The 23,619-nt window shown below is 43.5% G+C and overlaps 1 protein-coding gene across 1 annotated transcript in view; it reads left to right on the forward strand.

The window, feature by feature from the left end:
• The window catches only part of LOC132852850 (gephyrin-like), a 39,689-nt gene that overhangs the window by 13,743 nt on the left and 2,327 nt on the right, over positions 1-23,619 (forward strand). The window contains exons 9-20 of the mRNA XM_060880331.1: positions 243-374; positions 11,787-11,829; positions 15,450-15,587; positions 16,073-16,165; positions 16,246-16,301; positions 16,414-16,533; positions 16,737-16,795; positions 16,900-17,053; positions 17,193-17,314; positions 19,294-19,381; positions 20,145-20,218; positions 20,318-20,382. Coding sequence (XP_060736314.1) covers positions 243-374; positions 11,787-11,829; positions 15,450-15,587; positions 16,073-16,165; positions 16,246-16,301; positions 16,414-16,533; positions 16,737-16,795; positions 16,900-17,053; positions 17,193-17,314; positions 19,294-19,381; positions 20,145-20,218; positions 20,318-20,382 — 1,144 coding nt within the window. The remainder of the gene's footprint in view (positions 1-242; positions 375-11,786; positions 11,830-15,449; positions 15,588-16,072; positions 16,166-16,245; positions 16,302-16,413; positions 16,534-16,736; positions 16,796-16,899; positions 17,054-17,192; positions 17,315-19,293; positions 19,382-20,144; positions 20,219-20,317; positions 20,383-23,619) is intronic.

Genomic DNA, 23,619 nt, shown 5'->3' on the forward strand with positions numbered 1-23,619 from the left:
GTGTGTGTGTGTGTGTGTGTGTGTTGAAGAAGTAGGTGTTTAACCGTCGCTTTAAGACCAACCGCTTAAGAATTGCTTATATATATTGTGTATTGGAGAACAGAACTGGTCATTTTCTCTTGTCTGTGATATTCCAGTTGTTTTTCTGATGTAACTGAATATATTCTATGTTTCATAACTATTACATTTTTTTTAACTATAGATACTATTAACTATATAATTAAACATATTTTTAACCATAGATTCCAGATGCCATTATTTCTCGGGGTGTGCAAGTGTTGCCACGGGACACAGCATCTCTCAGTACCACCCCCTCAGAGTCTCCCCGTGCTCAGCAGTCCCGCCTGTCCACTGCTTCCTGCCCCACTCCCAAAGTAAGATCCCACCTTCTTTCTTCTCTCTTTTATCCACCTTCTTTACGTCTTTGTCTTTACCATTGCCATTCATTGCTACATCTACCCTTTGCATTTTATTCCAATATTTTGGGTGATTTTTTTTTTTTTCCACAGCATTTGTCCTCATAATGTCATTAAGCTTATCAGGCATATTGTCGGCTAATACAGAAATGACCAATTGTCCTTCACACTGATTCAAGTGATACTTGCTCTATATTTTACAACACTTTTTATACGCTTATCTTACATTAACATCTAGCTCCTTTTTTACTTTCATTTGCATTATATTTATGAAAATTAGTAGTCACCTAATATAATGCCAATATGTGTATACTGTATATAATGTGTATGTGCGCTCTGACCCCTTAATGCACTGATCTACAATACACATAAATGAAATAGTGCAGATGTATGTAAATAATTTTACAGAAGTTATATACAGTATTTTTATAGTGTTCTAACGGTGTCGTGTAGAGTTCAGTAGTGTGATGGTGGATGGAAAAAAGCTGTCCCTGAACCTGCTGGTTCTGGTGCGTCTGTTCCTGTATCTCCTTATTGATGGAAGGAGGCTAAACAGTTTGTGACTGGGATTTGAAGAGACCTTGATGATGATTTGAGCTCTGCGCAGACATCTGCTGTGGTGAAGGTGCTCAATGGCAGGTAGCTGGGTGCCAGTGATGCGTTGGGCGATATTGACCACCCTTTGCAGGGCTTTATGTTCACACACAGTGGAGCCTCCATACCATACAGTGATGGAGTTGGTTAGGATGCTTTCGATGATGCAGCGGTAGAAACTCTAGAAACATTAAAATCCCTGGGGACACATGAGCTTTCTTAAGACTCCTCAAGAAGTACAGGCGTTGTTGTGCCTTCCTAACCAGAGCATGTTTTGGTGCCAGGACAGATCCTCAGAGGTGTGAAATCCCAAGAACTTAAAGCTGGAGACCTATTCAACCTCAGTTCCATTGATGTAGACTGGGAAATGTCTCCTGCTGTTAGAAGTCTATTATGAGCTCTTTAGTCTTTGTGGCGTTGAGGGTCAGGTTGTTGATGGCACAACATGCTGTCAGGCTTCGGATCTCTTCCCTGTAGTCCGATTCATCGTTGTTGCTTATCTGGCCGACCACGGTGGTGTCATCTGCATACTTGATGAAGATGTTAGTTATGCAGAGGAACACAGTCGTGGGTAAATGGGGAGTAGAGTAGTGGGCATAGAACACAGCCTTGTGGGATGCCAGTGTTCAGAATGAGGGTTGAGGATACCTGTTTGCTCAACCTAACAGATTAGGTGAAGTCCAGAATCCATCTGCAAGTGGAGGTGCAGAAACCCAGGTCACTGATCTTAGTGATCATTACAGTGGGGAGGACTGTATTGAACGCAGAGCTAAAGTCAATATACAGCATTCTGATGTATTCTCATGTAGGTGTTCCTCCTGCATCCTCTGTCGACCTGTTCGGGTGATAGGCAAACTGGTGTGGGTCTAGTGTAGGTGGTAGGCCCGCAGTGAGGTGATTCAGAACCAGTTTCTCAAAGCACTTCATAACAATAGGGGTAAGTGCAACTGGGCAAAAGTCATTCAGGCATTCGGTAGCTGAGCGTTTAGGCACTGGTATGATGGTTGTAGTCTTCAGGCAAGTAGGAACTGTTGGCTTGGGCCAGTGACAGGTTGAATACGTCAGTGAAAGCCTGTGCCAGTTGTCCAGCGCATTCTCTGAGAACACGTTCCGGTATGCCATCCAGACCAGCTGCCTTGCGTGCATCCTCTCTGCTAAACGCTGAAGAGACGTCCGTTGTTGAGATTGAAAGTGAACTGTGAGCAGTAGAAGAGTCAGTGGTTGAGGTGAAATGTCCTATGCCTTGATCGAAACGAGCAAAAAAGGGTATGTTTGTGTATACCTGATCTGGTAGATTTTGTCCCCTCTGGTAGAACAGGAGATATTGTGGTGAAATTTTGGTAGTACAGATCTCAGGTTGGAGTGGCTGAAATCTCCAGCAACCATGAAATCTCCTTCAGGATGTGCAGACTGCTGTTTGCTGATAGCTGCATGCAGTTTCTTCATAGCTAGTTTAGCATTAGCATCCGGAGGAACGTATTTTTTATATTATAATATTTCTGGTACTACTTATGCAGTAACTGTATAAAAGTATCCATGTGTCTCACACACAAAACACAAAAGTATATTCATTCATTCTGTAAGGCGAATGTTAATGTACTATAGTTTTTCTCTGTCTTTGTTTTTCTGCCAGCTCTTGCTTTACTCAAACTTGCACACAGATTCATTGAACAACTTCACATTATTCATTGTTTTGTTACATCTCTTGCCATCATAGAAAGGCTACCAAATGGCATTGATTTGGTTCATTATTAGTGATTGCTCCTGTTCACTAATTTGTCTGGACTTCACTTAATCTTTGTATTACACTATCTTAAATTTGTGGACATGTATCATGAGATTATATTTGTATTTTTGTACACACCTATTTTACTTATGCCTACAATATTTTCTGCATACTTACAGTAATATTTGCCCTGAAGTGTGAAAATGCTGAGAACATTTAGAATAATGTGCTCTTAGTGTTTGCTAAAAGCCAGAAATTTGATTTCTATTGTGCACAGGGGTAAGTGAAGTACATGTGGGTGCAGACTGTTAGTCTAACCAGTGGCTGATGGATAGGTAAAGTGGGTGCATTGATCAATGTGGCCATTTTCTGTGGTAGATACTATGTTGCATGATATTAGTTTGGGCTGTTATGGAAAGCAAATTACAGCAGTCTGTGTTAAGAACCCAACGCTCTATAAAGATTTGGAGTCAGTATTCATAATACATTTATTTACCTTTTTTTCTGCACAGTAACACATTTCATCTTCACATTTGAGGGTCTGTGAATCAGTATCTCATATGGGCTCAAATTTGCTTTCACCCTGGTTCTCATTCTCATGTACAGTAACACAATGGGGAGGGCCTTTGGCCAGGATAGACCTGTTTCATCACAGCATTTGGTCAATTTATTCTTTAGTGTTCCATTCTCTCGCTCTACTGCCCCTCTGTTAGCAGGGTGGTATGCGCAGTGTTGTCTGAGATCTATACCTAAATATTTAGGTATTTAGGTTCAAAAGATCGCTGCAGTGGAGAATGAGTGCTATGGGAGACTTTAATGCCTGGGAGTAAAGCCCTTAGTGTACCAGTATCTGGAGGCACTGTTGTACTTTACCATTTGGCATTTCAAGTAAAATTGTATGATTTCTCAGCCATTGTGCTGCAGACATACGTGTCGAAGAAGAAGTGACACTGATTGTGGGACCAAAAGAGATAGTTCACTGTATCCCACAATATCCCTAGAAGCATTAACTGCTTTTTCAGCTGCTTCAGCTTACAATTTAGCTGAGAAATAGGCTACCGGTGTCATTTTCCCACTATGATCTTGTCATAATACTGATGTCATGCACACCTTTTTTTCATCTACTATCTGTGTGAATGATTTGTTTGGATCTGGAATATCTAATCTGGGTGTGGATTGTAAGGCTAGTTTCAAATCTTACAAAGGCCTTTTTTGCTTCAGATGTCCCACAAAGTGCTCTGTGGGCCTGTAGACGCTTCCCATGAGCCATTGCACTCGAGAGCCTCATGGGTAGCATAATTAAGTAATAAGAACACATGCCAGGTCCGTAGCCCGCCTATTGAAAGGGGGGGTTCTTTTTTTCAAAAAGTGGACCTTTTTGCAGTTTTTCTCCTCCTTTTGTATTTAATTATGAAGTTCAAATACTTCATTTTGGTGACCTTTTATGCACTAATTTGTGCTGGATTAGCTTTACTACTGGTATCTTAACGAGCACGCTTTTTGATACAATAACAACAGAATAGATTTAATGAACTTTACTGAAGTATTAATAATAATTATTTTCATCATCATTTCTTGACTCTGTCAATGCCTCTTTGCTTGTTGCTGTATTTGTCTTGACACGTATGGATTTAGTACACTGGTCAGTTCCAATCTTCTTGGGTGCAGTTATTACGTAACTAGTACGTGGTGTGTTTGCTGGGTAGGCATCGTAAATCAATTAATATACTAATCATTCCAGATAATTTACCTCAAGCGGTCCGCTTTGAAGTTCTCAGAGGAATAAAGACACGCACCGAAGGAGAGAAGCATTTCCATTGGCATTTCCATATGGATATTATATTGTAGACTATTCAGTGGATAAAATATAGAAATCCTTTAAATGAATATATATATATATATATATAAAGGATTTCTATATATTTTATCCACTATATATAAAACCCCTCCCCCCATCATTCAGAGGTGATGCTTCACCGTTGCTTTGAAAAGTGTATTGCAAGAACTCTCTCTGAACTGCACACACACACACACACACACACACACACACACACACACACACACACACACACACACACACACACACACGTCCAGCTATAATAATGTATCATATTCATTTGAAACAACAGCAAACCAGAATATTTGTCACAAGCATTGATTAAAACAATGATGACAAAAATCACTTGAAAAAACCGACTTAAATTCTGGACCTTTGGCAGTGATAGGGATACGGTATAATGCTGGTAGGGATTTTCAAGGTTCTTCTTTGTATGTTGTAAATCCATTTTGTTTCTATCTAATACCAAATCTCCATTCCAGGATGGAGTGGCTCAGAGCTGATTGATCATAGGAGCAATAGGACCTACAAAGTAAATATTACCCCACTCTGGGGAGGAAAAAAGCAATGGAACTGCTTCCATCTGCAAACTAAGCTTTGCCTTAGGAGTTGAATCTCAAACTTGTTGAGCTACATTTACACTTTCTTCTCTGTTGACATTGCCCAAGCTAACATCTTATTTGCTGTATTAGCCATATGGCCATGCATATATATATATTTTTTTTGCATGTTAAATTCCATTCCTGTGGTGAGTGTGTGTGCATGTGTGCGAGTGTGGGCGTGCGTGCACGAGTGTGTGTGTGTGTGTGTGTGTGTATGTGTGACTTCAGTGTAAGATCATTTATATGTATACCATTATTCTAGTATTTTTCTTTCTCTCATTGTTTCAAGGCTAAATGTTGGTGCTAGTCTGTATGTGAATTGTAATTCACAGAAATGTCATTGACAATAGGCTGCGGTTTCATCATAGTAAATGGAGAGATTTTTCCTGTTTGCAGGCATCATTGCTTAAAAATCCTGTAAAACATGAACATAGTAGTGAACATAAATATGATGCCACAAGATAACCCTCCTGTATGTCTTTGGCTTAAGGGAACATCATTGTTTTGTACTTTCAATATACTTGGATAGTCATAGTTCACTGATTTGACTATTGTTCCCTTTCGATACTCCACTCATACTGCGTATGGGGGAAAAGCTCCTTTTTTCCTCAATACTGAAGCCTTTTTTCAATAACGCAGTGCAACTGCACTGCCATTGGTTTAATCTGTAAACTTTTTTAAAACCAATGACGGCGCTGCATAGCTGCGCGAGCCTGTGGCGATGCAGCGCGCCAAAGCCCGCTAAAAAGGGGCGGGGCGTATAGCTATATAAGCAGGCAAATCGCCAGAGGAAATCAGATCTTACTCCTTCAGCGACGACTTCACTTCGCTGAATTTCTTCTGAACGCCTTCGCTGGATTTTTCACCGTTGAATAGGCACCGCAGCGGACCAGCTGAGACCGCCGACCGCTTGCAGCGCCGCCGCTCTATAGACAGCCGTTTCGTGCGCCGTTCTCGGGTTGCCGGGTTCCTGCTTGCAGCCGCTTCTCAGCGATCTCCTGCCGCTATCCGGCGATCACAAAAAAGAGCTTTCCAGCGGTTTCCACCGCTCTAAAAGAGCATTCCTACAAAAAACGCCGTTTTAACGGCGGCGGCCATGCCGCGTCACAACTGTGGCATATGCAGAGTCCCTCTGCATGGGAATGACGGCCATGATGAGTGCGTTTCCTGCCTGGGTAAATCCCACGCTGAAACTGCACTCACTGAGTCCTCATGCTGCTTCTGTGAGAGCATGAGTCTCGCCTCTCTGCGCTCTCGGATCGCTTTCTTTAATGAAAGTGACCCCGCCCCTCACGCCCCCCCCGTCCTTTTCCTCCCGCGAGCCGGCCAGGAAGCGACAGCGGGGAAGAGGGGCTCAGCGCCCGGGTTTGGGTGAGCTCACGCCGGCTCGGCGCCCGCGTGCCTCACCCTCCCCAACGAGAGAGCCGTCCCCCGTCCTCTTCTCACGCCCAGAGCAGCGTCCCTCAGCTGAAGTGAGTGACCTCGTCTCATCTGGCGGATCGGAGGACGAGCCGCTTGATGACTCCATGTCACTCGCGGCTTCTGAAACGGAAGACTGGGCCGGTGATTCTAACCCCGCCCACTTGCCGTCGCGAGAGCCCATCGACGCCAAAGCTGGGATGGATGCCGAGCTTCTCCGCATCCTCTCCAGAGCCGTCGAAGATCTCCATCTGGAGTGGGCCCCCCCTGAGGAGCCGACGCGCAGCAGGCTGGACGAGTGGTTCCTGCCGGGAAGCCGCCAGGCCCCCCGCCAGCGTTCTGCCCCGTTCTTCCCTGAGGTGCACGATGAGCTCACAAAGTCGTGGCGCGCCCCCTACTCGGCCCGCCTACGCACTTCCTCTGCAGCTCTCGGCACAGTAGACGGCTCTCAGGAGAAGGGCTATGAGCAATTGCCGCCCCTGGACGAGGCCGTGGCTGCTCATCTCTGCCCCCCCGCAGCTGTGTGGTGGAAAAGCAAGAGAGCCCTTCCTTCAAAGCCCTGCAGGATGACATCTGCCATGGCTGGCAGAGCGTACACTTCTGCGGGCCAAGCCGCTTCAGCACTACACACCATGGCCATTCTACAGGTGTTCCAGGCAAAGCTTCTCCGTTCCCTGGATGAGTCGAGCCCTAGTGAACCTGCTTTTTGCGACCTCCGCAGCGCCACAGATCTGGCCCTGCGCGCCACAAAAACCACGGCCCAAGCCATTGGACGATCCATGGCCAACCTGGTTGTGCTGGAGCGCCACCTCTGGCTTAATCTCACTGAGATTAAGGAGAGTGACAAAGTGGCCTTTCTAGATGCCCCAGTCTCTCCATCCGGTCTCTTCGGGCCGGCCGTAGAAGGGTTTACGGAGCGCTTCACCGCAGCACAGAAGTCGTCCCAGGCTATGCGGCACTTTCTGCCCAAGCGCTCCACCTCCGCCTCGAGTCGCCCCAGGACTGCGCCGACTCAGCGCCAGAGCAAACCTGTCCCTTCTGCCCCCCAGGTGGCGCCCCCTAAGGAGCAGCACCCAGCTCGCCCCACCAAGCGTGCTAAACCGCCTGGACGTCAGGGCCCCCGGCAGAGGATTGTGCTGGACCCGACGCCCTCTAAATCCTCCTGATCGTTTGGGAAGGAAGAGGAAAGAGCAAAGTCCCGCCACGGCTGGACCACCCCAGAAGCTCTCTTGCCTGCCGGCTATGCGACCTGGGCCCACCGTTGTTGCGTCCACGCAAAGCACTGTTATGACAAACACAATAAAGATTTCACATTTTCTAAAAGAGAGCAATTTTCCTCTTCCACACTTGTCAGTGTTCAGGCCCCTAATCAGTGGCCTGCCACCCGACATTATCCAGCCCCTTGTCACGCGGGCCGAGGCCTGGCAGGCCATCCCCGGAGTGTCCAAGTGGGTGTTGGGAATAATAAAATGCGGCTACTCACTGCAGTTCGCCCGGAGACCCCCACGTTTTTGCGGGGTGATTCCCACTTTGGTAAAGCCGGACGACGCCCAAGTCCTCCGCACCGAAGTGCTGACGCTGTTAAGGAAGGGAGCCATAGAGATGGTTCCTCCCTCAGAAAGCGGGTCGGGGTTCTACAGCCGTTATTTCCTTGTCCCCAAGAAAGATGCCGGTCTCAGACCCATCTTAGACCTCAGACTCCTGAACCTCTCCCTCATGAAACGGAAGTTCAGGATGTTGACACTGAAGCAGATCCTCACGCAGATTTGCCCCGAGGACTGGTTCTTCTCGCTGGATCTGAAAGACGCTTACTTTCACATCCAGATAGCCCCACATCACAGACGATTCTTGAGATTCGCGTTCGAGGGTGTGGCTTACCAATATGCAGTCCTTCCCTTTGGGCTGTCTCTAGCTCCACGCACTTTCACGAAGTGCATGAACGCGGCACTTTCCCCTCTGAGACAGATGGGAATCCGCATTCTGAACTATCTCGACGACTGGCTCATTCTAGCCCAGTCGCGAACCGAGCTAGACCACCACAGATCTGTGCTCCTGAGCCACTTAGAGTGCCTAGGACTCAGGGTCAATTTTGCCAAGAGCTCACTGCTCCCCAGCCAACGTATTATGTTCCTGGGAGTGGTTTTCGACTCAGTCCGCATGAGGGCGGTCATATCACCAGAACGCGCTCTGGTACTTCAGCAGCTCGCGGCCTCTGTCAGGAACAAGGCCTGTTTCCCTCTGAAGTTCTTTCAGAGGATGCTAGGGCTGATGGCTTCCGCCTCCCCAGTTTTACAGCTTGGCCTCCTACGAATGCGGCCCCTGCAATACTGGCTGAAACTCCGGGTCCCACCTCATGCTTGGCGGCACGGCCGCTTTCGCGTCAGAGTCAACCAGGCCTGTCTAGCAGCCCTGGAGCCTTGGATGAACCCTGTTTGGTTCAGCCGTGGAGTACCCCTACAGGCGGTTTCCAGAAGGACGGTGGTCTCAACAGATGCGTCCAACCTGGGTTGGGGCGCTCTGTGCGAGGGCAGACCAGCCTTCGGAGAGGGCAGACCAGCCTTCTCCATATCAACTGCCTCGAGATGCTGGCGGTAGAACGAGCCCTTCGATCGTTTCAGGCGATCCTGGAAGGGCGCCATGTCTTAGTCCAGTCGGACAGCATGACAGTGGTGTCCTACATAAATCACCAAGGTGGCATTTCGTCCAGCCGCCTCTACATGCTGGCAAAGCGCCTCTTGGAATGGGCATTACCCAGGTTGCAATCGCTCAAGGCGACACACATACCTGGCAAGTCGAATCTGGGAGCAGACATGCTTTCGCGGAGCAACGTCCCCTCGGACGAGTGGATGCTCCATCCCCAGACGGTTCTCAAAATCTGGTAGATTTTCGGGAAGGCAGAGGTCGACCTCTTCGCCTCAGAAAGCAACTCTCATTGCCCAACTTATTTTTCAAAGGACACAGATGCGCTGGCCCACGACTGGCCCAGCCTCCTTCTTTACGCTTTTCCCCCGATCGCTCTGGTCCCTCAGGTCATCAGACGAGTCAGGGAAGACAGGCACAGAGTCCTCCTGGTGGCCCCACTCTGGAGGAGCCAAGTTTGGTCCTCGGAGCTATTCAGGCTTTCCATGAAAGCCCCATGGCCGATCCCCCTGAGGCGGGACCTCCTCTCTCAGGCGAACAGGACAATCTGGCACCCGCAGCCAGAACTCTGGGCTCTGCACGTATGGTCCCTCGATGGGAGCCTCTGAGCCTCCCCAAGGACGTGCTACATACCATTGCTCAGGCGAGGGCCCCGTCTACGAGACGCCTCTACGCCCAGAAATGGTCAGTCTTCGTTGACTGGTGCTCCGCACGGAACGAAGACCCTGTTGAGTGTGACGTATCTCCGATACTGTCATTTCTCCAAGAGCGTCTGGACAAGGGTCTCACCCCTTCCACGCTCAAGGTGTATGTAGCAGCCATCGCAGCATTTCATACTCCTATTGCTGGCCAATCAGTGGGTTGAAACGGCCTTGTTGTGCGTTTCCTGAGAGGTGCTAGGCGGTTGAAGCCCCCACGTCCTCTCACCGCTCCCACTTGGGACCTTCACACGGTCCTTGAAGCGCTCAAAGGGCCTCCCTTTGAACCGCTGCGGTCAGCTGGCCTTCGGCCCCTAACGCTCAAAACCGCTCTGCTACTTGCTCTAGCATCAGTCAAGCGTGTTGGCGATTTGCAGACCCTCTCGGTGAGCCCTGCATGCCTTGAGTTTGGGCCCAATGACTCAAAGGTCATTTTAAAACCCAGGCACGGCTACGTACCTAAAGTTCTCTCAACGCCATTTAGAGCGCAGGTAGTTTCTCTCTCGGCTCTGCCTCTGTTGTCAGGTGAGCAAGAGCTGAATTTACTCTGCCCAGTGAGGGCTTTGAGGGTATACACTGAGCGGTCACAGCCGTTCAGGCAATCTGACCAGCTTTTTGTCTGCTTTGGTGGCCGCACCAAGGGGTCTTCGGTCTCAAAGCAACGCCTCTCGCGTTGGATAGTCGACGCTATTGCTCTATGTTACTCTTCTATGGGTCTTGAGTGCCCCATAGGAGTAAGAGCCCACTCCACTAGAGGGATGGCCTCTTCATGGGCCTGGTCTGGTGGTGTCTCTATCAAGGACATCTGTGAGGCGGCCAGTTGGTCCTCGCCGTCCACTTTTGTCAGATTCTATAACCTGGACATCCCGACCTTGCACGCTCGGGTTCTTTCGGTTTGATACGACGGCCTCTTCAGACTCCGTCATCATACCACCTCCGGGGAGCTTGCTCCCTCTTAGCAGTGTTGCGTCAAGGGTTCGACGGCTCCGGCCCTCTCACTTATCCTCTGGGCCCCAGGGTGCTCAAGATAAGTCTTATTGTTCCCTACCGTGGCACGGCGCGGTTGAATTCGTTCCCCATACGCAGTATGAGTGGAGTATTGAAAGGGAACGTACTCGGTTACGAACGTAACCTCGGTTCCCTGAGATACGGAACGAGTACTGCGTTATATGCCGTGCCACGAGGCTGCGGCTTCAGTGTCGTCGCTTCAGTCGTATGACCTGATTTCCTCTGGCGATTTGCCTGCTTATATAGCTATACGCCCCGCCCCTTTTTAGCGGGCTTTGGCGCGCTGCATCGCCACAGGCTCGTGCAGCTACGCAGCGCCGTCATTGGTTTTAAAAAAGTTTACAGATTAAACCAATGGCAGTGCAGTTGCACTGCGTTATTGAAAAAAGGCTTCAGTATTGAGGAAAAAAGGAGCTTTTCCCCCATACGCAGTACTCGTTCCGTATCTCAGGGAACCGAGGTTACGTTCGTAACCGAGTACGTTTTGAGTGCACAGCTGATATTATTATTTATTTATTTATTTGTATTTTTTTTAGTGCTTTTTGATCAGTTTGAGTGGAAACTGTGCTAACAATTAGCCTTCGTAACTACAAAACAATGGTACTTGCAGAGCATGTTTAGCAGTTACATATATATGTGGCTCATCAGTGAATTTGACCCATTATTTCCAGCTTTAGTTTTTTGAACAGGTTTTAAAAATACTGTACCATTTTGAGCTTTTTTTTACACACTGAGTAGAATGGAGCTGTTTTGGATAGTGGATTTCTTTCTGGGGACTCTACCATATTCATTATTTTAATCTTTTTCTTTTTCTTTTTCTCGTTCATTTTTTCTGTCCATATTTAGGTACAGTCACGGTGTTGCAGCAAAGAGAACATCCTAAGGGCAAGTGAGTGCTTGAATTTGAATGATTTTATTAATAAATTATTATTATTATTATTATTATTATTATTATCTTTAAAGTCCTTGTTGAACAATTTCAGTGGAAACTGTGCTTACCATTAGTCTTCATGACTACAAAATGTATTCTATGTATAATTATGTTAAATTTTATTATGATTGTGCATAATTTTTATTTAACAGCACAGGTAGTTCAGGCTGCAAGATGAATGATCAGTGCGCCAGTTCTAATATGTTGTTTCTCTACAATACCTCAAACAGCTATTCTATGTATGGTGGACTCTCCACGTAATCTAAGACTAATATGTGCATTTAAATATTGGTTGTTTAGCAAGTTAAATTTTAGAATTGTTTTTGAGGTGAAATTTCTTGTTAGGAAATATTCATTTAAAATTTATTGACTTAGGGGGTTTTTACACCTGGTCACTTCATGCGTTTTCTGTGATCCGATAGATATCCGATCGTAAAAAGACCAGGTGTAAATGCCCTCCAAAAAGGTTTCGAGACGGATATAAATCCGATCATTCAAACCACTTTGGGCCTTTTTACACCTGGTCACTTCATGTGTTTTCTCTATTCCGATAGATATCTGATTTGTTAAAACTGTTCCATTTACATTAGCCCACATAAATGCGTCTTGGCGAATCGGATATCAGTCCGATCTTCCTACTCCCGCCCAAAATGCAAATATATTTTACCTCATTTCCAGGGTAATTGACATGTAACACGCTTTGGTGTATGCAGTTGCTACAAAAAACAGCAATTACTGTTTGCTGCATTTTCGCTGGCGGCAGCAGTGCATTTTGAGACCCAACGAGACACCTGGGTGAAATATCGGAGCCAGCACTGGTGGGAAAACATATTTGTTTCTTGCGCGATGCACGACTCACGAGTCACTTGCGAGTGACGTACTTCCGTTTGGGAGGAGTATAGTCCTGACGTATGTGGCTTGAACAACCACATTCATTTACACCTGTCCAGTTTCATCTGAAATGCGTCCCAGACCACCTCCTGAAGTGGTTTGAACGATCGGATTTATATCCGTATCAAAACCGTTTCGGAGAGCATTTAGACCTGGACTTTTTCCGATCGGATAGCTATCGGATCACAGAAAACGCATGATGACCAGGTGTAAAAAGCCCCTGAGACTCAGTGTGTTATTTATTGATACATCGATGTTGCAATCTAATTTTAAGTGGAATTGCATGATCCAGACCATGGTTTTATCTGAAAATAATGCACTTTGAGGGTAGCATTTTGGCCTTCCTTAACAGCTCAGCAGTTTGTTTTAGGGATTGGACTCATTCCTGTTTCTCTAATTTCCAGTCTACCATGTTTTGCTTGCATCAGCCTAAAGCCCATCCTGCCTACCTTGGATCAGTGGCATCTATGTTTATAATTGTTAAATGACTGATATTTGATTTGATATTCAGCATGGTATTGTTACTGATATAAATACTGTTTTACACTGACATTTCACTTTGCCTTATTATTATTATGCTATCATGGGGAAAGACCCATACTACTACTTCTACTTTCAGCTTTTCCTGTTAGGGGTCGCCACAGCAAATCATCAGTTTCCAACTAGCTCTATCCTCAACAGCATCTACTCTCGCACTAATTATTGTCCTGTTTCAACGCATCCATATATTTCTTCTTAGGCCTTCCTCTTCCCCTTCTGCCAGTATAATTACTCTCCCTTTTGTGCACATGTCTAAATCATCTCAATCCTGCCTCCCTGACCTTGTCCCCAAAACAGCCAACCTGAGCTGTCTCTCTGATGTGCTCGATCCTAATCCTGTCCATCCTTGTCACTCCTAAAAAGAACCTCGACATCCTCATCTCAGCTACCTTAATCTCTGCCTCATGTCTTTTAGTCATTGCTACAGTCTCTAACCCATACAGCATAGCTGGTCTCACTATTGTCTTGTACAGCTTTCCTTTGATTCTTGCTGACACTCTTCTGTCACACAACACTCTTGACACTTTTCTCCAACCACTTCAACCCACCTGCACTCGTCTCTTCACCTCTTTTCCACACTCCATATCACACTGTACGGTTGAACCCAAATACTTAAACTCCTGCGCCTTCTTGACCTCAGCCCCCTATAACCTCACTGTTCTACTTCCCTCTATCTCGGTCACACACATGTATTCTGTCTTACTACGACCTGCTCCCTACTCTCACTGCAGATCACAATGTAATCCACAAACATCATTGTCCATGGAGATTCCTGTCTGACTTCATCTGTCAACCTGTCTGTCAAAAGTCTAGCAAAGCCGATCCTTGATATAGCTAACTTTATGCCTCTGTAGTTGCTACAATGCCACACATCACCCTTGTTCTTAAAGATTGCCACTAGAACACGTCTTCTCCATTCCTTAGGCATCTTCTTCTCTCTCTCTAAAATCCTGTTGAATACGGTCTTTACCTGTCAGCACCCTTTATTTAATCACCCTTGTCTGTTGTACATCTGTCTGTCTCGTTAATCTGTACAAGTCCTTCTCGCCTTTCCTCTTGTCTAACCTGGCATACAACTCATCATATGATTTTCTGTTTGGCCTTTACCACATCTCTCTTCACTCTGTGCTTCAATCCTTTGTAAGAGGAAGCACGCTGTGCTTCAATCCCCTCCAGTCATCTGGAAGCTCATCATGAACACCTGTCTCAGCTTCTGTCTGAATTCCTCACAACATACTTACAAACACTTAACTCATCCTTCAGGATCACTACCACAACGTTTCTCATAATAAGAGTTTGTATCCCCCTCCAATACTACGTACTTTTTTCCCGTTCCACCTGGTCTCCTGCACACACGGTAATGTACTCTCCTCCTCTCCATCATGTTCGCCAGGTCTCTACCTTTCCCTATCATTGTACCAATGTTAAGAGTCCCTATGCTCAGACCTATACTCCTGCCTTTCCTCTTCTCTCCCTGCCTACGAACCCATTTCCCTCCTCTCCTTCCTCGACCACCAGTAGCCGATTTTCTGTCAACACCCTGTAGGTGGAGAGTGCTGGTGGTGACCGTAGTTAACCCGGGCCTTGACTGATACTATATGTAATTAACACTGACGATTTGAATTTTTAAAATTGGCATGTTTTACACTGGATGCCCTTCCTGTCGCAACCCTCTCTATTTATCCGGGCTTGGGACTGGCACAGAAATTACTGTCTCACAACCCCTGTGGCTAGAGGAAAGGGGAAACTCTCATACAACTGCTGTTAATTATGTACAGTTATTATAATATATATCTATATAGAACTGTTTATAATTAGTGCCAAAATTATTACATGTACATTAGATTTAAATGAGTATTTTCTTTGAAGCTTTTTTGATCAGAGTTCACAAATTAGACAAGTTAACTTCTTGCAGTATGGTTAACATAATGCTTTATGGTTGGTTTCATAATGTTTGTAGACTGATCATATTGGCTTAGTGCACTAGTGTAAGGATATGTTGGTTGACAGAAGATTTTTTTAAAGCCCTTTGGATAAGGGCATCTGTCAAATGTCATAAATGTACATAGATGTTCTACAACACAGCAGTGTGTTGGTGCGTGTACATGCATGTGTGTCCACGCTCAATATTTGTGTCCCTTTCTTAGGTCATAGTGCAGTAGACATCACAAAGGTGGCACGAAGACACCGCATGTCCCCATTTCCCCTTACCTCCATGGACAAGGCCTTTATCACTGTGCTAGAGATGACCTCTGTTCTTGGTACTGAGATCATCAACTATAGAGGTGAATTACATAATCAAAGAGTGTTACATTGTGTTGTTTTCAATCCCATCATATGACGAGATAGAAAGCAGGTACAAAACTTCTTTATACTTTCTAGTAGTCAAACATGCTCTCTGTGTCACAGAATGACTTTTAACATTAAGCTGTTACCTTAAAGTGATTAGAATGGAAGCTGCTAATATCTGTAAGCCAAAACAAAGTTTACATTGCATAGTCACACATATAGTTTCTTTTAATTTTTTTTGTGGGCATAGTTAGTTGTTAAAAACTTTCATAAATCTATAGATCTGTTTTTATTGTTGTCCAAACCCCACTATGATGCTGGGGCTAGGGATATACCCATAAAGCTAGAGGTTTTACCTTAGAAATCCCTTCCATAGTGAGAAATACTGAAGGTATAAACTGTTTTTCTACAGTTGAGGATTTTATCAACTGTCATTTATTTTTGGTTTGCTATTTTTTTTTTATTTATTTTTTTTATACAGATGGAATGGGTCGAGTCTTAGCTCAAGATGTCTATTCCAAAGACAATCTTCCTCCTTTTCCAGCCTCAATCAAAGATGGGTATGCTGTCCGAGGTGAGGGCTTCAGTTTTACTCAGACTGTTTTTGCCTCTTTCAAAGTTTATATTCTGAAAACTCCTTTCTTTGTTTGTAAGCTGCTGATGGCCCAGGAGATCGATTTCTCATTGGGGAGTCCCAGGCTGGGGAACAGGTAAGCACATGTACATTGCTTGTTTAAACACATACACACATACTATTTTAAACGTCAGATGATGGACAGTGTCACGATAGTTGTGCATCTGTGAATTTGTCTGTGCATATAGCCTACTCACACAGTGATGCCAGGCCAGGTAATGAGGGTGACAACGGGAGCTCCAATCCCATGTGGAGCAGATGCTGTTGTGCAAGTTGAGGATACAGAGTTACTGCGAGAATCTGAAGATGTGAGCATTATTTTCTTTCACTCATTTTTCTTCCACTCATAAAAACACCCCTCTTTTCCTCTCGTTTCCTTTAAACACAATATGTTTGCCAGAAGCTGGTCGGCAAATCTTCCTGTAATTCCATGTAATGACTTTCAAGCATACATAATGTACTTTTAAAGTATTTTATAGTATGCATAGATTTACAAGTTGCTGTGTTTTAGGGCACAGAGGAATTGGAGGTACGGATTCTGGTGCAAGCACGCCCAGGCCAGGACATTAGGTCAGTAGGAGTGTTCAGTTCTTAGATTCAACCTTTTAAATTACTTATACATTTTTAGTGAAACGTTTTAATTCATTTTAGTATTAAATTCTGCGCATGCACAGGCCAATTGGTCATGACATAAAGCGTGGGGAATGTGTGCTGGCCAAAGGAACACACATGGGCCCATCTGAAATTGGCCTGTTGGCTACTGTGGGAATCACAGAAGTGGAGGTGCACAAGTTTCCTGTTGTGGCAGTCATGTCCACTGGCAATGAAGTGAGTACATCATGAAAAGACTATCTTTTTTTTTTTTTTTTCTTTTCCATGTCATACACCTTTAAGATTTTATTGTGTCTTTCTCTAGCACAATGTGGCATTACCATTATTTGTATTAACATGCAAATGTGTTCTGTAGTTGTTGAATCCTGAAGATGATCTCCACCCAGGGAAGATCAGGGACAGTAACCGCTCTACTCTGCTGGCTACTATTCAAGAGCATGGCTACCCTACAATTAACCTTGGCATTGTTGGAGACAAGTATATACATTCAACTCTGTCTGTTTCAGTCTGTTCTACACCAGAAATGATAACAAAAGCACAGAATAACCTCATGTAGTTTAACACTAAGAATTGAAGAAACCTAAGCATAGCATTAGAGATTTTTTTATACTTTTACCCTTTTAGTAAGTCTGTGTAAACTGAGATTTAAGGTTTGATCAGGATTGCAAACCATTCCTAGATCTGGATGTGGTCTGAGGTGCCAGTCTCTGACAACAATGTTCTGGGGTTTACTTTCAGTGCACTCAGGCTTTAGTTTACATTGTGGAAAAGTGATTATACTTGTGTATATAAAATTATGCGACTGATATTCATTCATTATTTTTTAATCATTAATGATAACACATTCCACAAACTTGCTCAGGATTTTATTTCCCATTCAGCTCTTAGTTAGTAGTACAGTCACAGAGAACTTTGTAGAGTAAGAAAGTTATCTTGTAATACAGTGTAGTCTAATTTTTGCAACTATGTATTTTCCAGATTTCACAGATTATTATAACACTGATAGAATATTTCATAAAAGGCTGCCTGAATTCTATAGAGAGTTTGCAATGTCTTAACTTCCATTACAAGGTTCATAACTTGCCAGAAAGCCAAAGTGCTCCTAGACACCACAGCTTAAATATTTGAGGGATATTTTCCAGTTCCTACTTGGAAGAGCTAGGAAGATGGCTTCTCAGTTGTAGGGGAAGCATGTAGCCTATTCTACTTCAAGATAAATAGTAAGATACTTTTTCAAAGGAAGGGGTATGGACTTCATTTAGTTTACACTTCCTTTTCTTCTGGACTGCCAGTTTGGTTTCCCAAGAGACAGTTTCTTCCTACAATTGCAATACTACTTAGTCTATGGCTGCTTTCTTATGTGACACTAAAAGGCGTTTCAGTTCTGGTATTTTTGATATAACACTTTTGTACAATAGCAAAACTTTAGACAATTCTTATTCTCATTAAATAGCACTATCAGTACTTATTGATACTGATTATTTCCTTGGTGGAATAAGCCCAAGATAAACTCACCCATTCTTTTACACCCCTTTCCATTTGGATTTGGGGAATCAACTCTGTCATGTATAGTATATAGTATAGCTCTATTTCTCTAAATTTAGTGTATATTCTCTCAGTGTATGTAAGACCACAATGTACTTGCCATTCCCAGGGTTTGAGTTCAGTCATATTTTGATTTATTACCCATTTGTTTAGTCCTTCTGGTTTGTTGGATCATGCCTTAATATGTTTAGACCTTGAATTTTGTTGTTAAATTCTTTTTCACATGGATCATCAGCCATCGCTTGCATGCTGTCATTTACAGTTTAGAATATTAATCGGTTACAGATATCAGTAATTTCAGTATCAGTAATCCTTATCTGGGAATAGTTTCTTTAAGTATGAGAACAATGTTCTGTAAACATTGTTTACAGAACGCAAATGGTTTTCATCCTAAATAGAGGGCAATATCAACACAGGGATTCTCATTCTCAATAAAGTTTAGTATCAGCACTGTTTATGTATAAGTGTGTTACTGTCTGGAAAGATGCATCATCAGGATGTGTTCATTAGTGAAATTTGACCTCTACTAATTCAGAAGGAAGGTTACATATATATCTGAGTAGGGGACCCCTAGGCAGGATACTGTAGGTTACTGGAGTTCATGAGACTTACATGGGGTTGGTAATTGTAGCCAGCAAAAAAATAAGCAAACAGGAATACTCCTCTAGGTTAGAAGGAATCTAGATATTGATGTGCAGTTTTGTTAAAAATTCAGTTCTCCGAGTTTATATGCATTTGGATTAGGAACTGTTAAGACCTAAAAACAGTCATGGCAGAAGGTGTTTTTTTTTCCTCTCACCTGGTCAAGAGTGGGAGAAGTGCACTTTTTTAATTAGAATTTAAATTAGTTTTATTATTAAAATGAGTAGTTTTTTTATAATCATTTTGTCTTTCCTTGCTTCTCCTTGCAGCCCAGACGACCTGTTGAATGCCCTGAATGAGGGAATAAGTCGTGCAGATGTCATCATTACATCTGGAGGAGTGTCTATGGGAGAGAAAGTGAGAGGGTGTTTACTAGAGTTAATATTGTGTCCTGAGTGATGCTTATGCCCATGTTGACAGGTCACAGTTTGTAACTTTATTGCAGTCTTAGGGCACATTTTACTGAGTGTGCTAGCTATGATCAAATACAATCAAGTCCATAAATATTTGGACATTTACAGGGTTTTATATTTAGATTTTTGCTTTAGCCATCTACCACAGTATATATGAGTTGAATTTAAATAATTAATTACATTTACATTAAAATCATTTGCAGTCAATGACTGCCTGATGCCTGGAGCCCATAATCATCACCATATGATATATTTTCTCTTTGGTGATGCTCTGCCAGACATTTACTGTCTTTGCTTCCTACATGTTGTGGGGCTGTTTTGGACTCATCAGACCACATGACCCTTTTCCATTGCTCCAAAACCTCTATGTTCCCTAGCAAACTAAAATCCGATTATCCTTACTGATTGTTTTCTTCAAGCTATGGCTATGTGGATGGTACCTGAAAATGTAAACACTATTTTAAAAAATTAGAAAACTTTTCATATGCAGAAATTTCTCATATTTAGAACATCTGACTGCAATCTTAATTCAAACTAAAAGGTACGTTTTCATAGTGGCACTAAGATTATAGCTTTTGGTAAAATAAAAGTATGCACAGTAAATGTAATTAAATATTGTGAAACAAAAACGAATTACATTTGTGAGCTTAATGATTATCAATTTAAACCGTGTCTTTTTTTTGTGTGTTTTTATCTTTCTCCATCAGGACTACTTGAAACAAGTTCTGGACATTGACCTTCATGCCCAAATCCACTTTGGTCGGGTGTTCATGAAGCCAGGGTGAGAACAGAGCAAAGCAAAGCAACCTTCAATGACAAGATTCATAAAAGCTAACTAAATGCATTTTATAAATTACACATTCTTTTTTTCCAATTTTAGTCTTCCTACAACATTTGCCACCGTAGACATTGATGGCACACGGAAGCTCATCTTTGCCCTGCCTGGTATGCATTCTTTTACTGATTTAACGTCATTGTTCAGTACAGGGCCAATGAAATGCAGTTAGCCTCTAACCAGTATTGCAAGTAGTAATATGCATATGAATAAACATAGATGTATTTGTGTCAATAGTTACAAGGTAGATAAGCAGAGACCAGCTCAATGCAAATGACTATTAATACAATACAATGTGCAAATGAAAAAGTGTAAACACAGTGTGCTGCATTATACAGAATGAGGTATATAAATACATACAAGTGCGCAGTTCCAGTTTATGGAACAACTATTTTGTAATTACCAACTAAAAAGCACTCCTGCATTCAGACATTACTGAGACATTTGTTATACTTTTCTAGACTTTCACTAACACTGATTTTCATGTTTTCTCACAAATTACTTTAGAATAAATAAAAAAGGTACATAGTGTGACATGAAGAAAAACTTTCACAGCTGTCATGAAGATTTGACAAAGTTTTGTTTTATTGGGTGTGATGATACGAGCTTGATATTCTTATTTTATATCATTTTATATAGATTTTATATTCATCTCACATTATTTTTGGGTCTGTCAGGCACATCACGTTACCACTGCTTTTCAGTTTGTTCATCAAAGATGAATTGGGTTTCAGTCTAGGTTCCTGCATTGCTGTTGCTGTGTTTCAGGTCATTGTCCTGTTGAAAGGTTAGGCCATGAACGACTTCCTTCAAAGCTTGTTCAGTCTTTTTCTGGTTGTGACATCATGACCATAATAGGTCTATAGGTAACATAGGGTAGAACCTTTTCTTGATATCTCTCAGCATTAAATAGTCTATTCTTTTGACTAAATTTCCTGGGACACCCATTCCTGGAAAGATGTCTTGACAATTGTCTTGAAGGCTCTCCATTTATAACAATCCATCTCATGGTGCATTTTAAATTGTTTGGAGATTGCTTTATACTTCTTTCCAGATTTATTGCAGCAGCAGTTGCTTCTCTGTGGTCCTTTTTTCTTAGCATGATATATATCATTAGTACAGTTTGGCTTCTTAATGACAGTGAAAGTAGAAAGTGTGTCTTCCCTTCCCTGACCACTGTGCCCACAGTCCATCTGCATTGCCATGGTGGGCCCTCGCTTTGGCCATCCTCTGCAAAGGTGTGTGGTCAGTCTCTAGGGTGAAGTGTTGGCCTACCAGGTTGTGGAGAGCTTCTCAATGGCTCAGTTTATTTCCAGGTCTTCTTGCTCAACAGCAGTGTTATTTCTTTTAGGCAGGGCTCAGTTTCCTGCTGATGTAGAGGACCGGGTGTCCAGTCCTATCTCTGTGAAGCAATCGGTGTAAACTATGAAGAGGAGGCTGAATTCAAGGTTCTGAAGGACAGGAGAGCTAGTCAGTGCTTAGTTTTTCAGTTGATCCCCTTATTCAGTGGCTCATTTTCTGGCTCAGTCATACAAGATTTTGCCCACATTGAAGTATGCATCCTGTGTGGCACAAAGCTTTCCGTTGTTGTAAACCATGTTGTTTTTTTTTTTTTTTTTTGCTTTTTTTTTTTTTTTTAGCTTTTTTAGAGGTTAGCTTTATTAAAGTCCTCCATAATAATAATGAGAGGGCCTGGGTGCTGTTGCTTCGAGTCTGTGATGTGATCTGCGTGTTCTTGATGCATGCTTGTACTCATTTAAACATGAATAAGAATGAACAAAGAAAACAAAAAAAACCCAAGAAATATAAAAATTTATCTAAAATAAAATGCCCTAAAAATATAACCTGTTTTCATAAAAGGTTTAAAATTATTGAAACGTGATTGACACTTTTTTAAACGTTTTGAGACTTAAAAAACTGGGTTTTGTCTGTGATGACTACATTTGTTGTATTCAGCTGGGAAACGTGTGGCTGTTACGTTAACATGTACCACCTACCTGAACATTGTTGCAGAGCCCTTTATTTCATTAAGTTCTAGGTGTTGACTTGCCTCAAATTTCCCAGATCTGAATCCAATCAAGCAACTGTTGGATGTGCTAGTCATGCTTGTGATGCTTTCTCCCTTCCATCTTCTTCCAGTTTTCTACTTTTTTTGACTGAAGTGTGTGTTTTGGGTCTTGCTGCATGATAAAATCCTCCCAGCAGGCTCAGCTTCCCAATCAGGTGCTGAGGGATGATTGTATTGAATGCTGAACTAAAGTCTATGAACAGCGTTCGTACATAAGTGTCTATATTGTTCAGGTGGGTGAGGGCTAAATGAAGGGTTGTGGCAATGGCATTGTCCGTGGAGCGGTTTGGACAATAAGCTAACTGTAGGGGGTCCAGTGAGGGTGGTAACTCGTCTTGATGTGCCTCATGATGAGCTTCTCGAAGCACTTCATAATGATGGGTGTGAGTGCAACGGGATGATAGTCATCGAGGCAGGATACTGTAGATTTCTTTGGGACAGGGACAATGGTGGTTGTCTTGAAGCACGTAGGAACAACGGCGCTGCTCAGGGAAATGTTGAAGATGTCAGTGAAGACATCTGCTAGCTGTTCTGCACATTCCCTGAGCACCCTGCCAGGATTGTTGTCTGGTCCAGCAGCCTTCCTTGGGTTAATTCTGCATAGAGTTCTCCTCACGTTGGCCGTGGATAGACAGAGTACCTGGTCGTCGGGGGCAGGGATAGTCTTCCTTGGTTCCGCTGTCCCTTGCTGTTCTTAGCAGTTCCTTATTCTTCTTGTTTCTACCACTATGGTGGGGCACCTGTGTATGAGTTGCATAGCTTCAACTTGACTTCCCGGATCCCGCTTGGGGCCAGGGCCAAGATGGCTAGAAGAGAGAGAGGGCACAGTAGATAACTAGGATGTCATGTTTGATTGCTCTGCAGTGTATGAGGTGCATATTTGAAAGGGTGAGGGTGTGTCCACATGCTGGTTTGCCAGTTCACCATGTCTCTCGGACCCATTGCTGCTCTGAGATCCTCTGCAGTTCAGCCTGGGGTTGTAGGGTGTTAGGTTAATATCTGTTGCCACATTTAAGCACTGCAGGAGCAGTAATCCACCTCAAGATCAGTAGTGAGGCTGGGCACTCATGAGGCCTGGGGATGAGCCATGTGCAGGCCACTTGAGTTCTTCTCAGACCAGCCTTGGCAAACCATGTCTTTGCATTTTGTGCACAAGTGTGTTATCATGCAGAAAAAGGTTTGGGCTTGGTCCTTTAGTTCAGTGACAACAGTGAAGGGATATTGACCGCAGACTTCAATGCCTGATGTCAATGAATGGAAACAGTAATGCCAAAGCATT

Source organism: Tachysurus vachellii, chromosome 10, assembly GCF_030014155.1.
Source record: "Tachysurus vachellii isolate PV-2020 chromosome 10, HZAU_Pvac_v1, whole genome shotgun sequence".
Classification (NCBI taxonomy): Eukaryota; Metazoa; Chordata; class Actinopteri; order Siluriformes; family Bagridae; genus Tachysurus; species Tachysurus vachellii.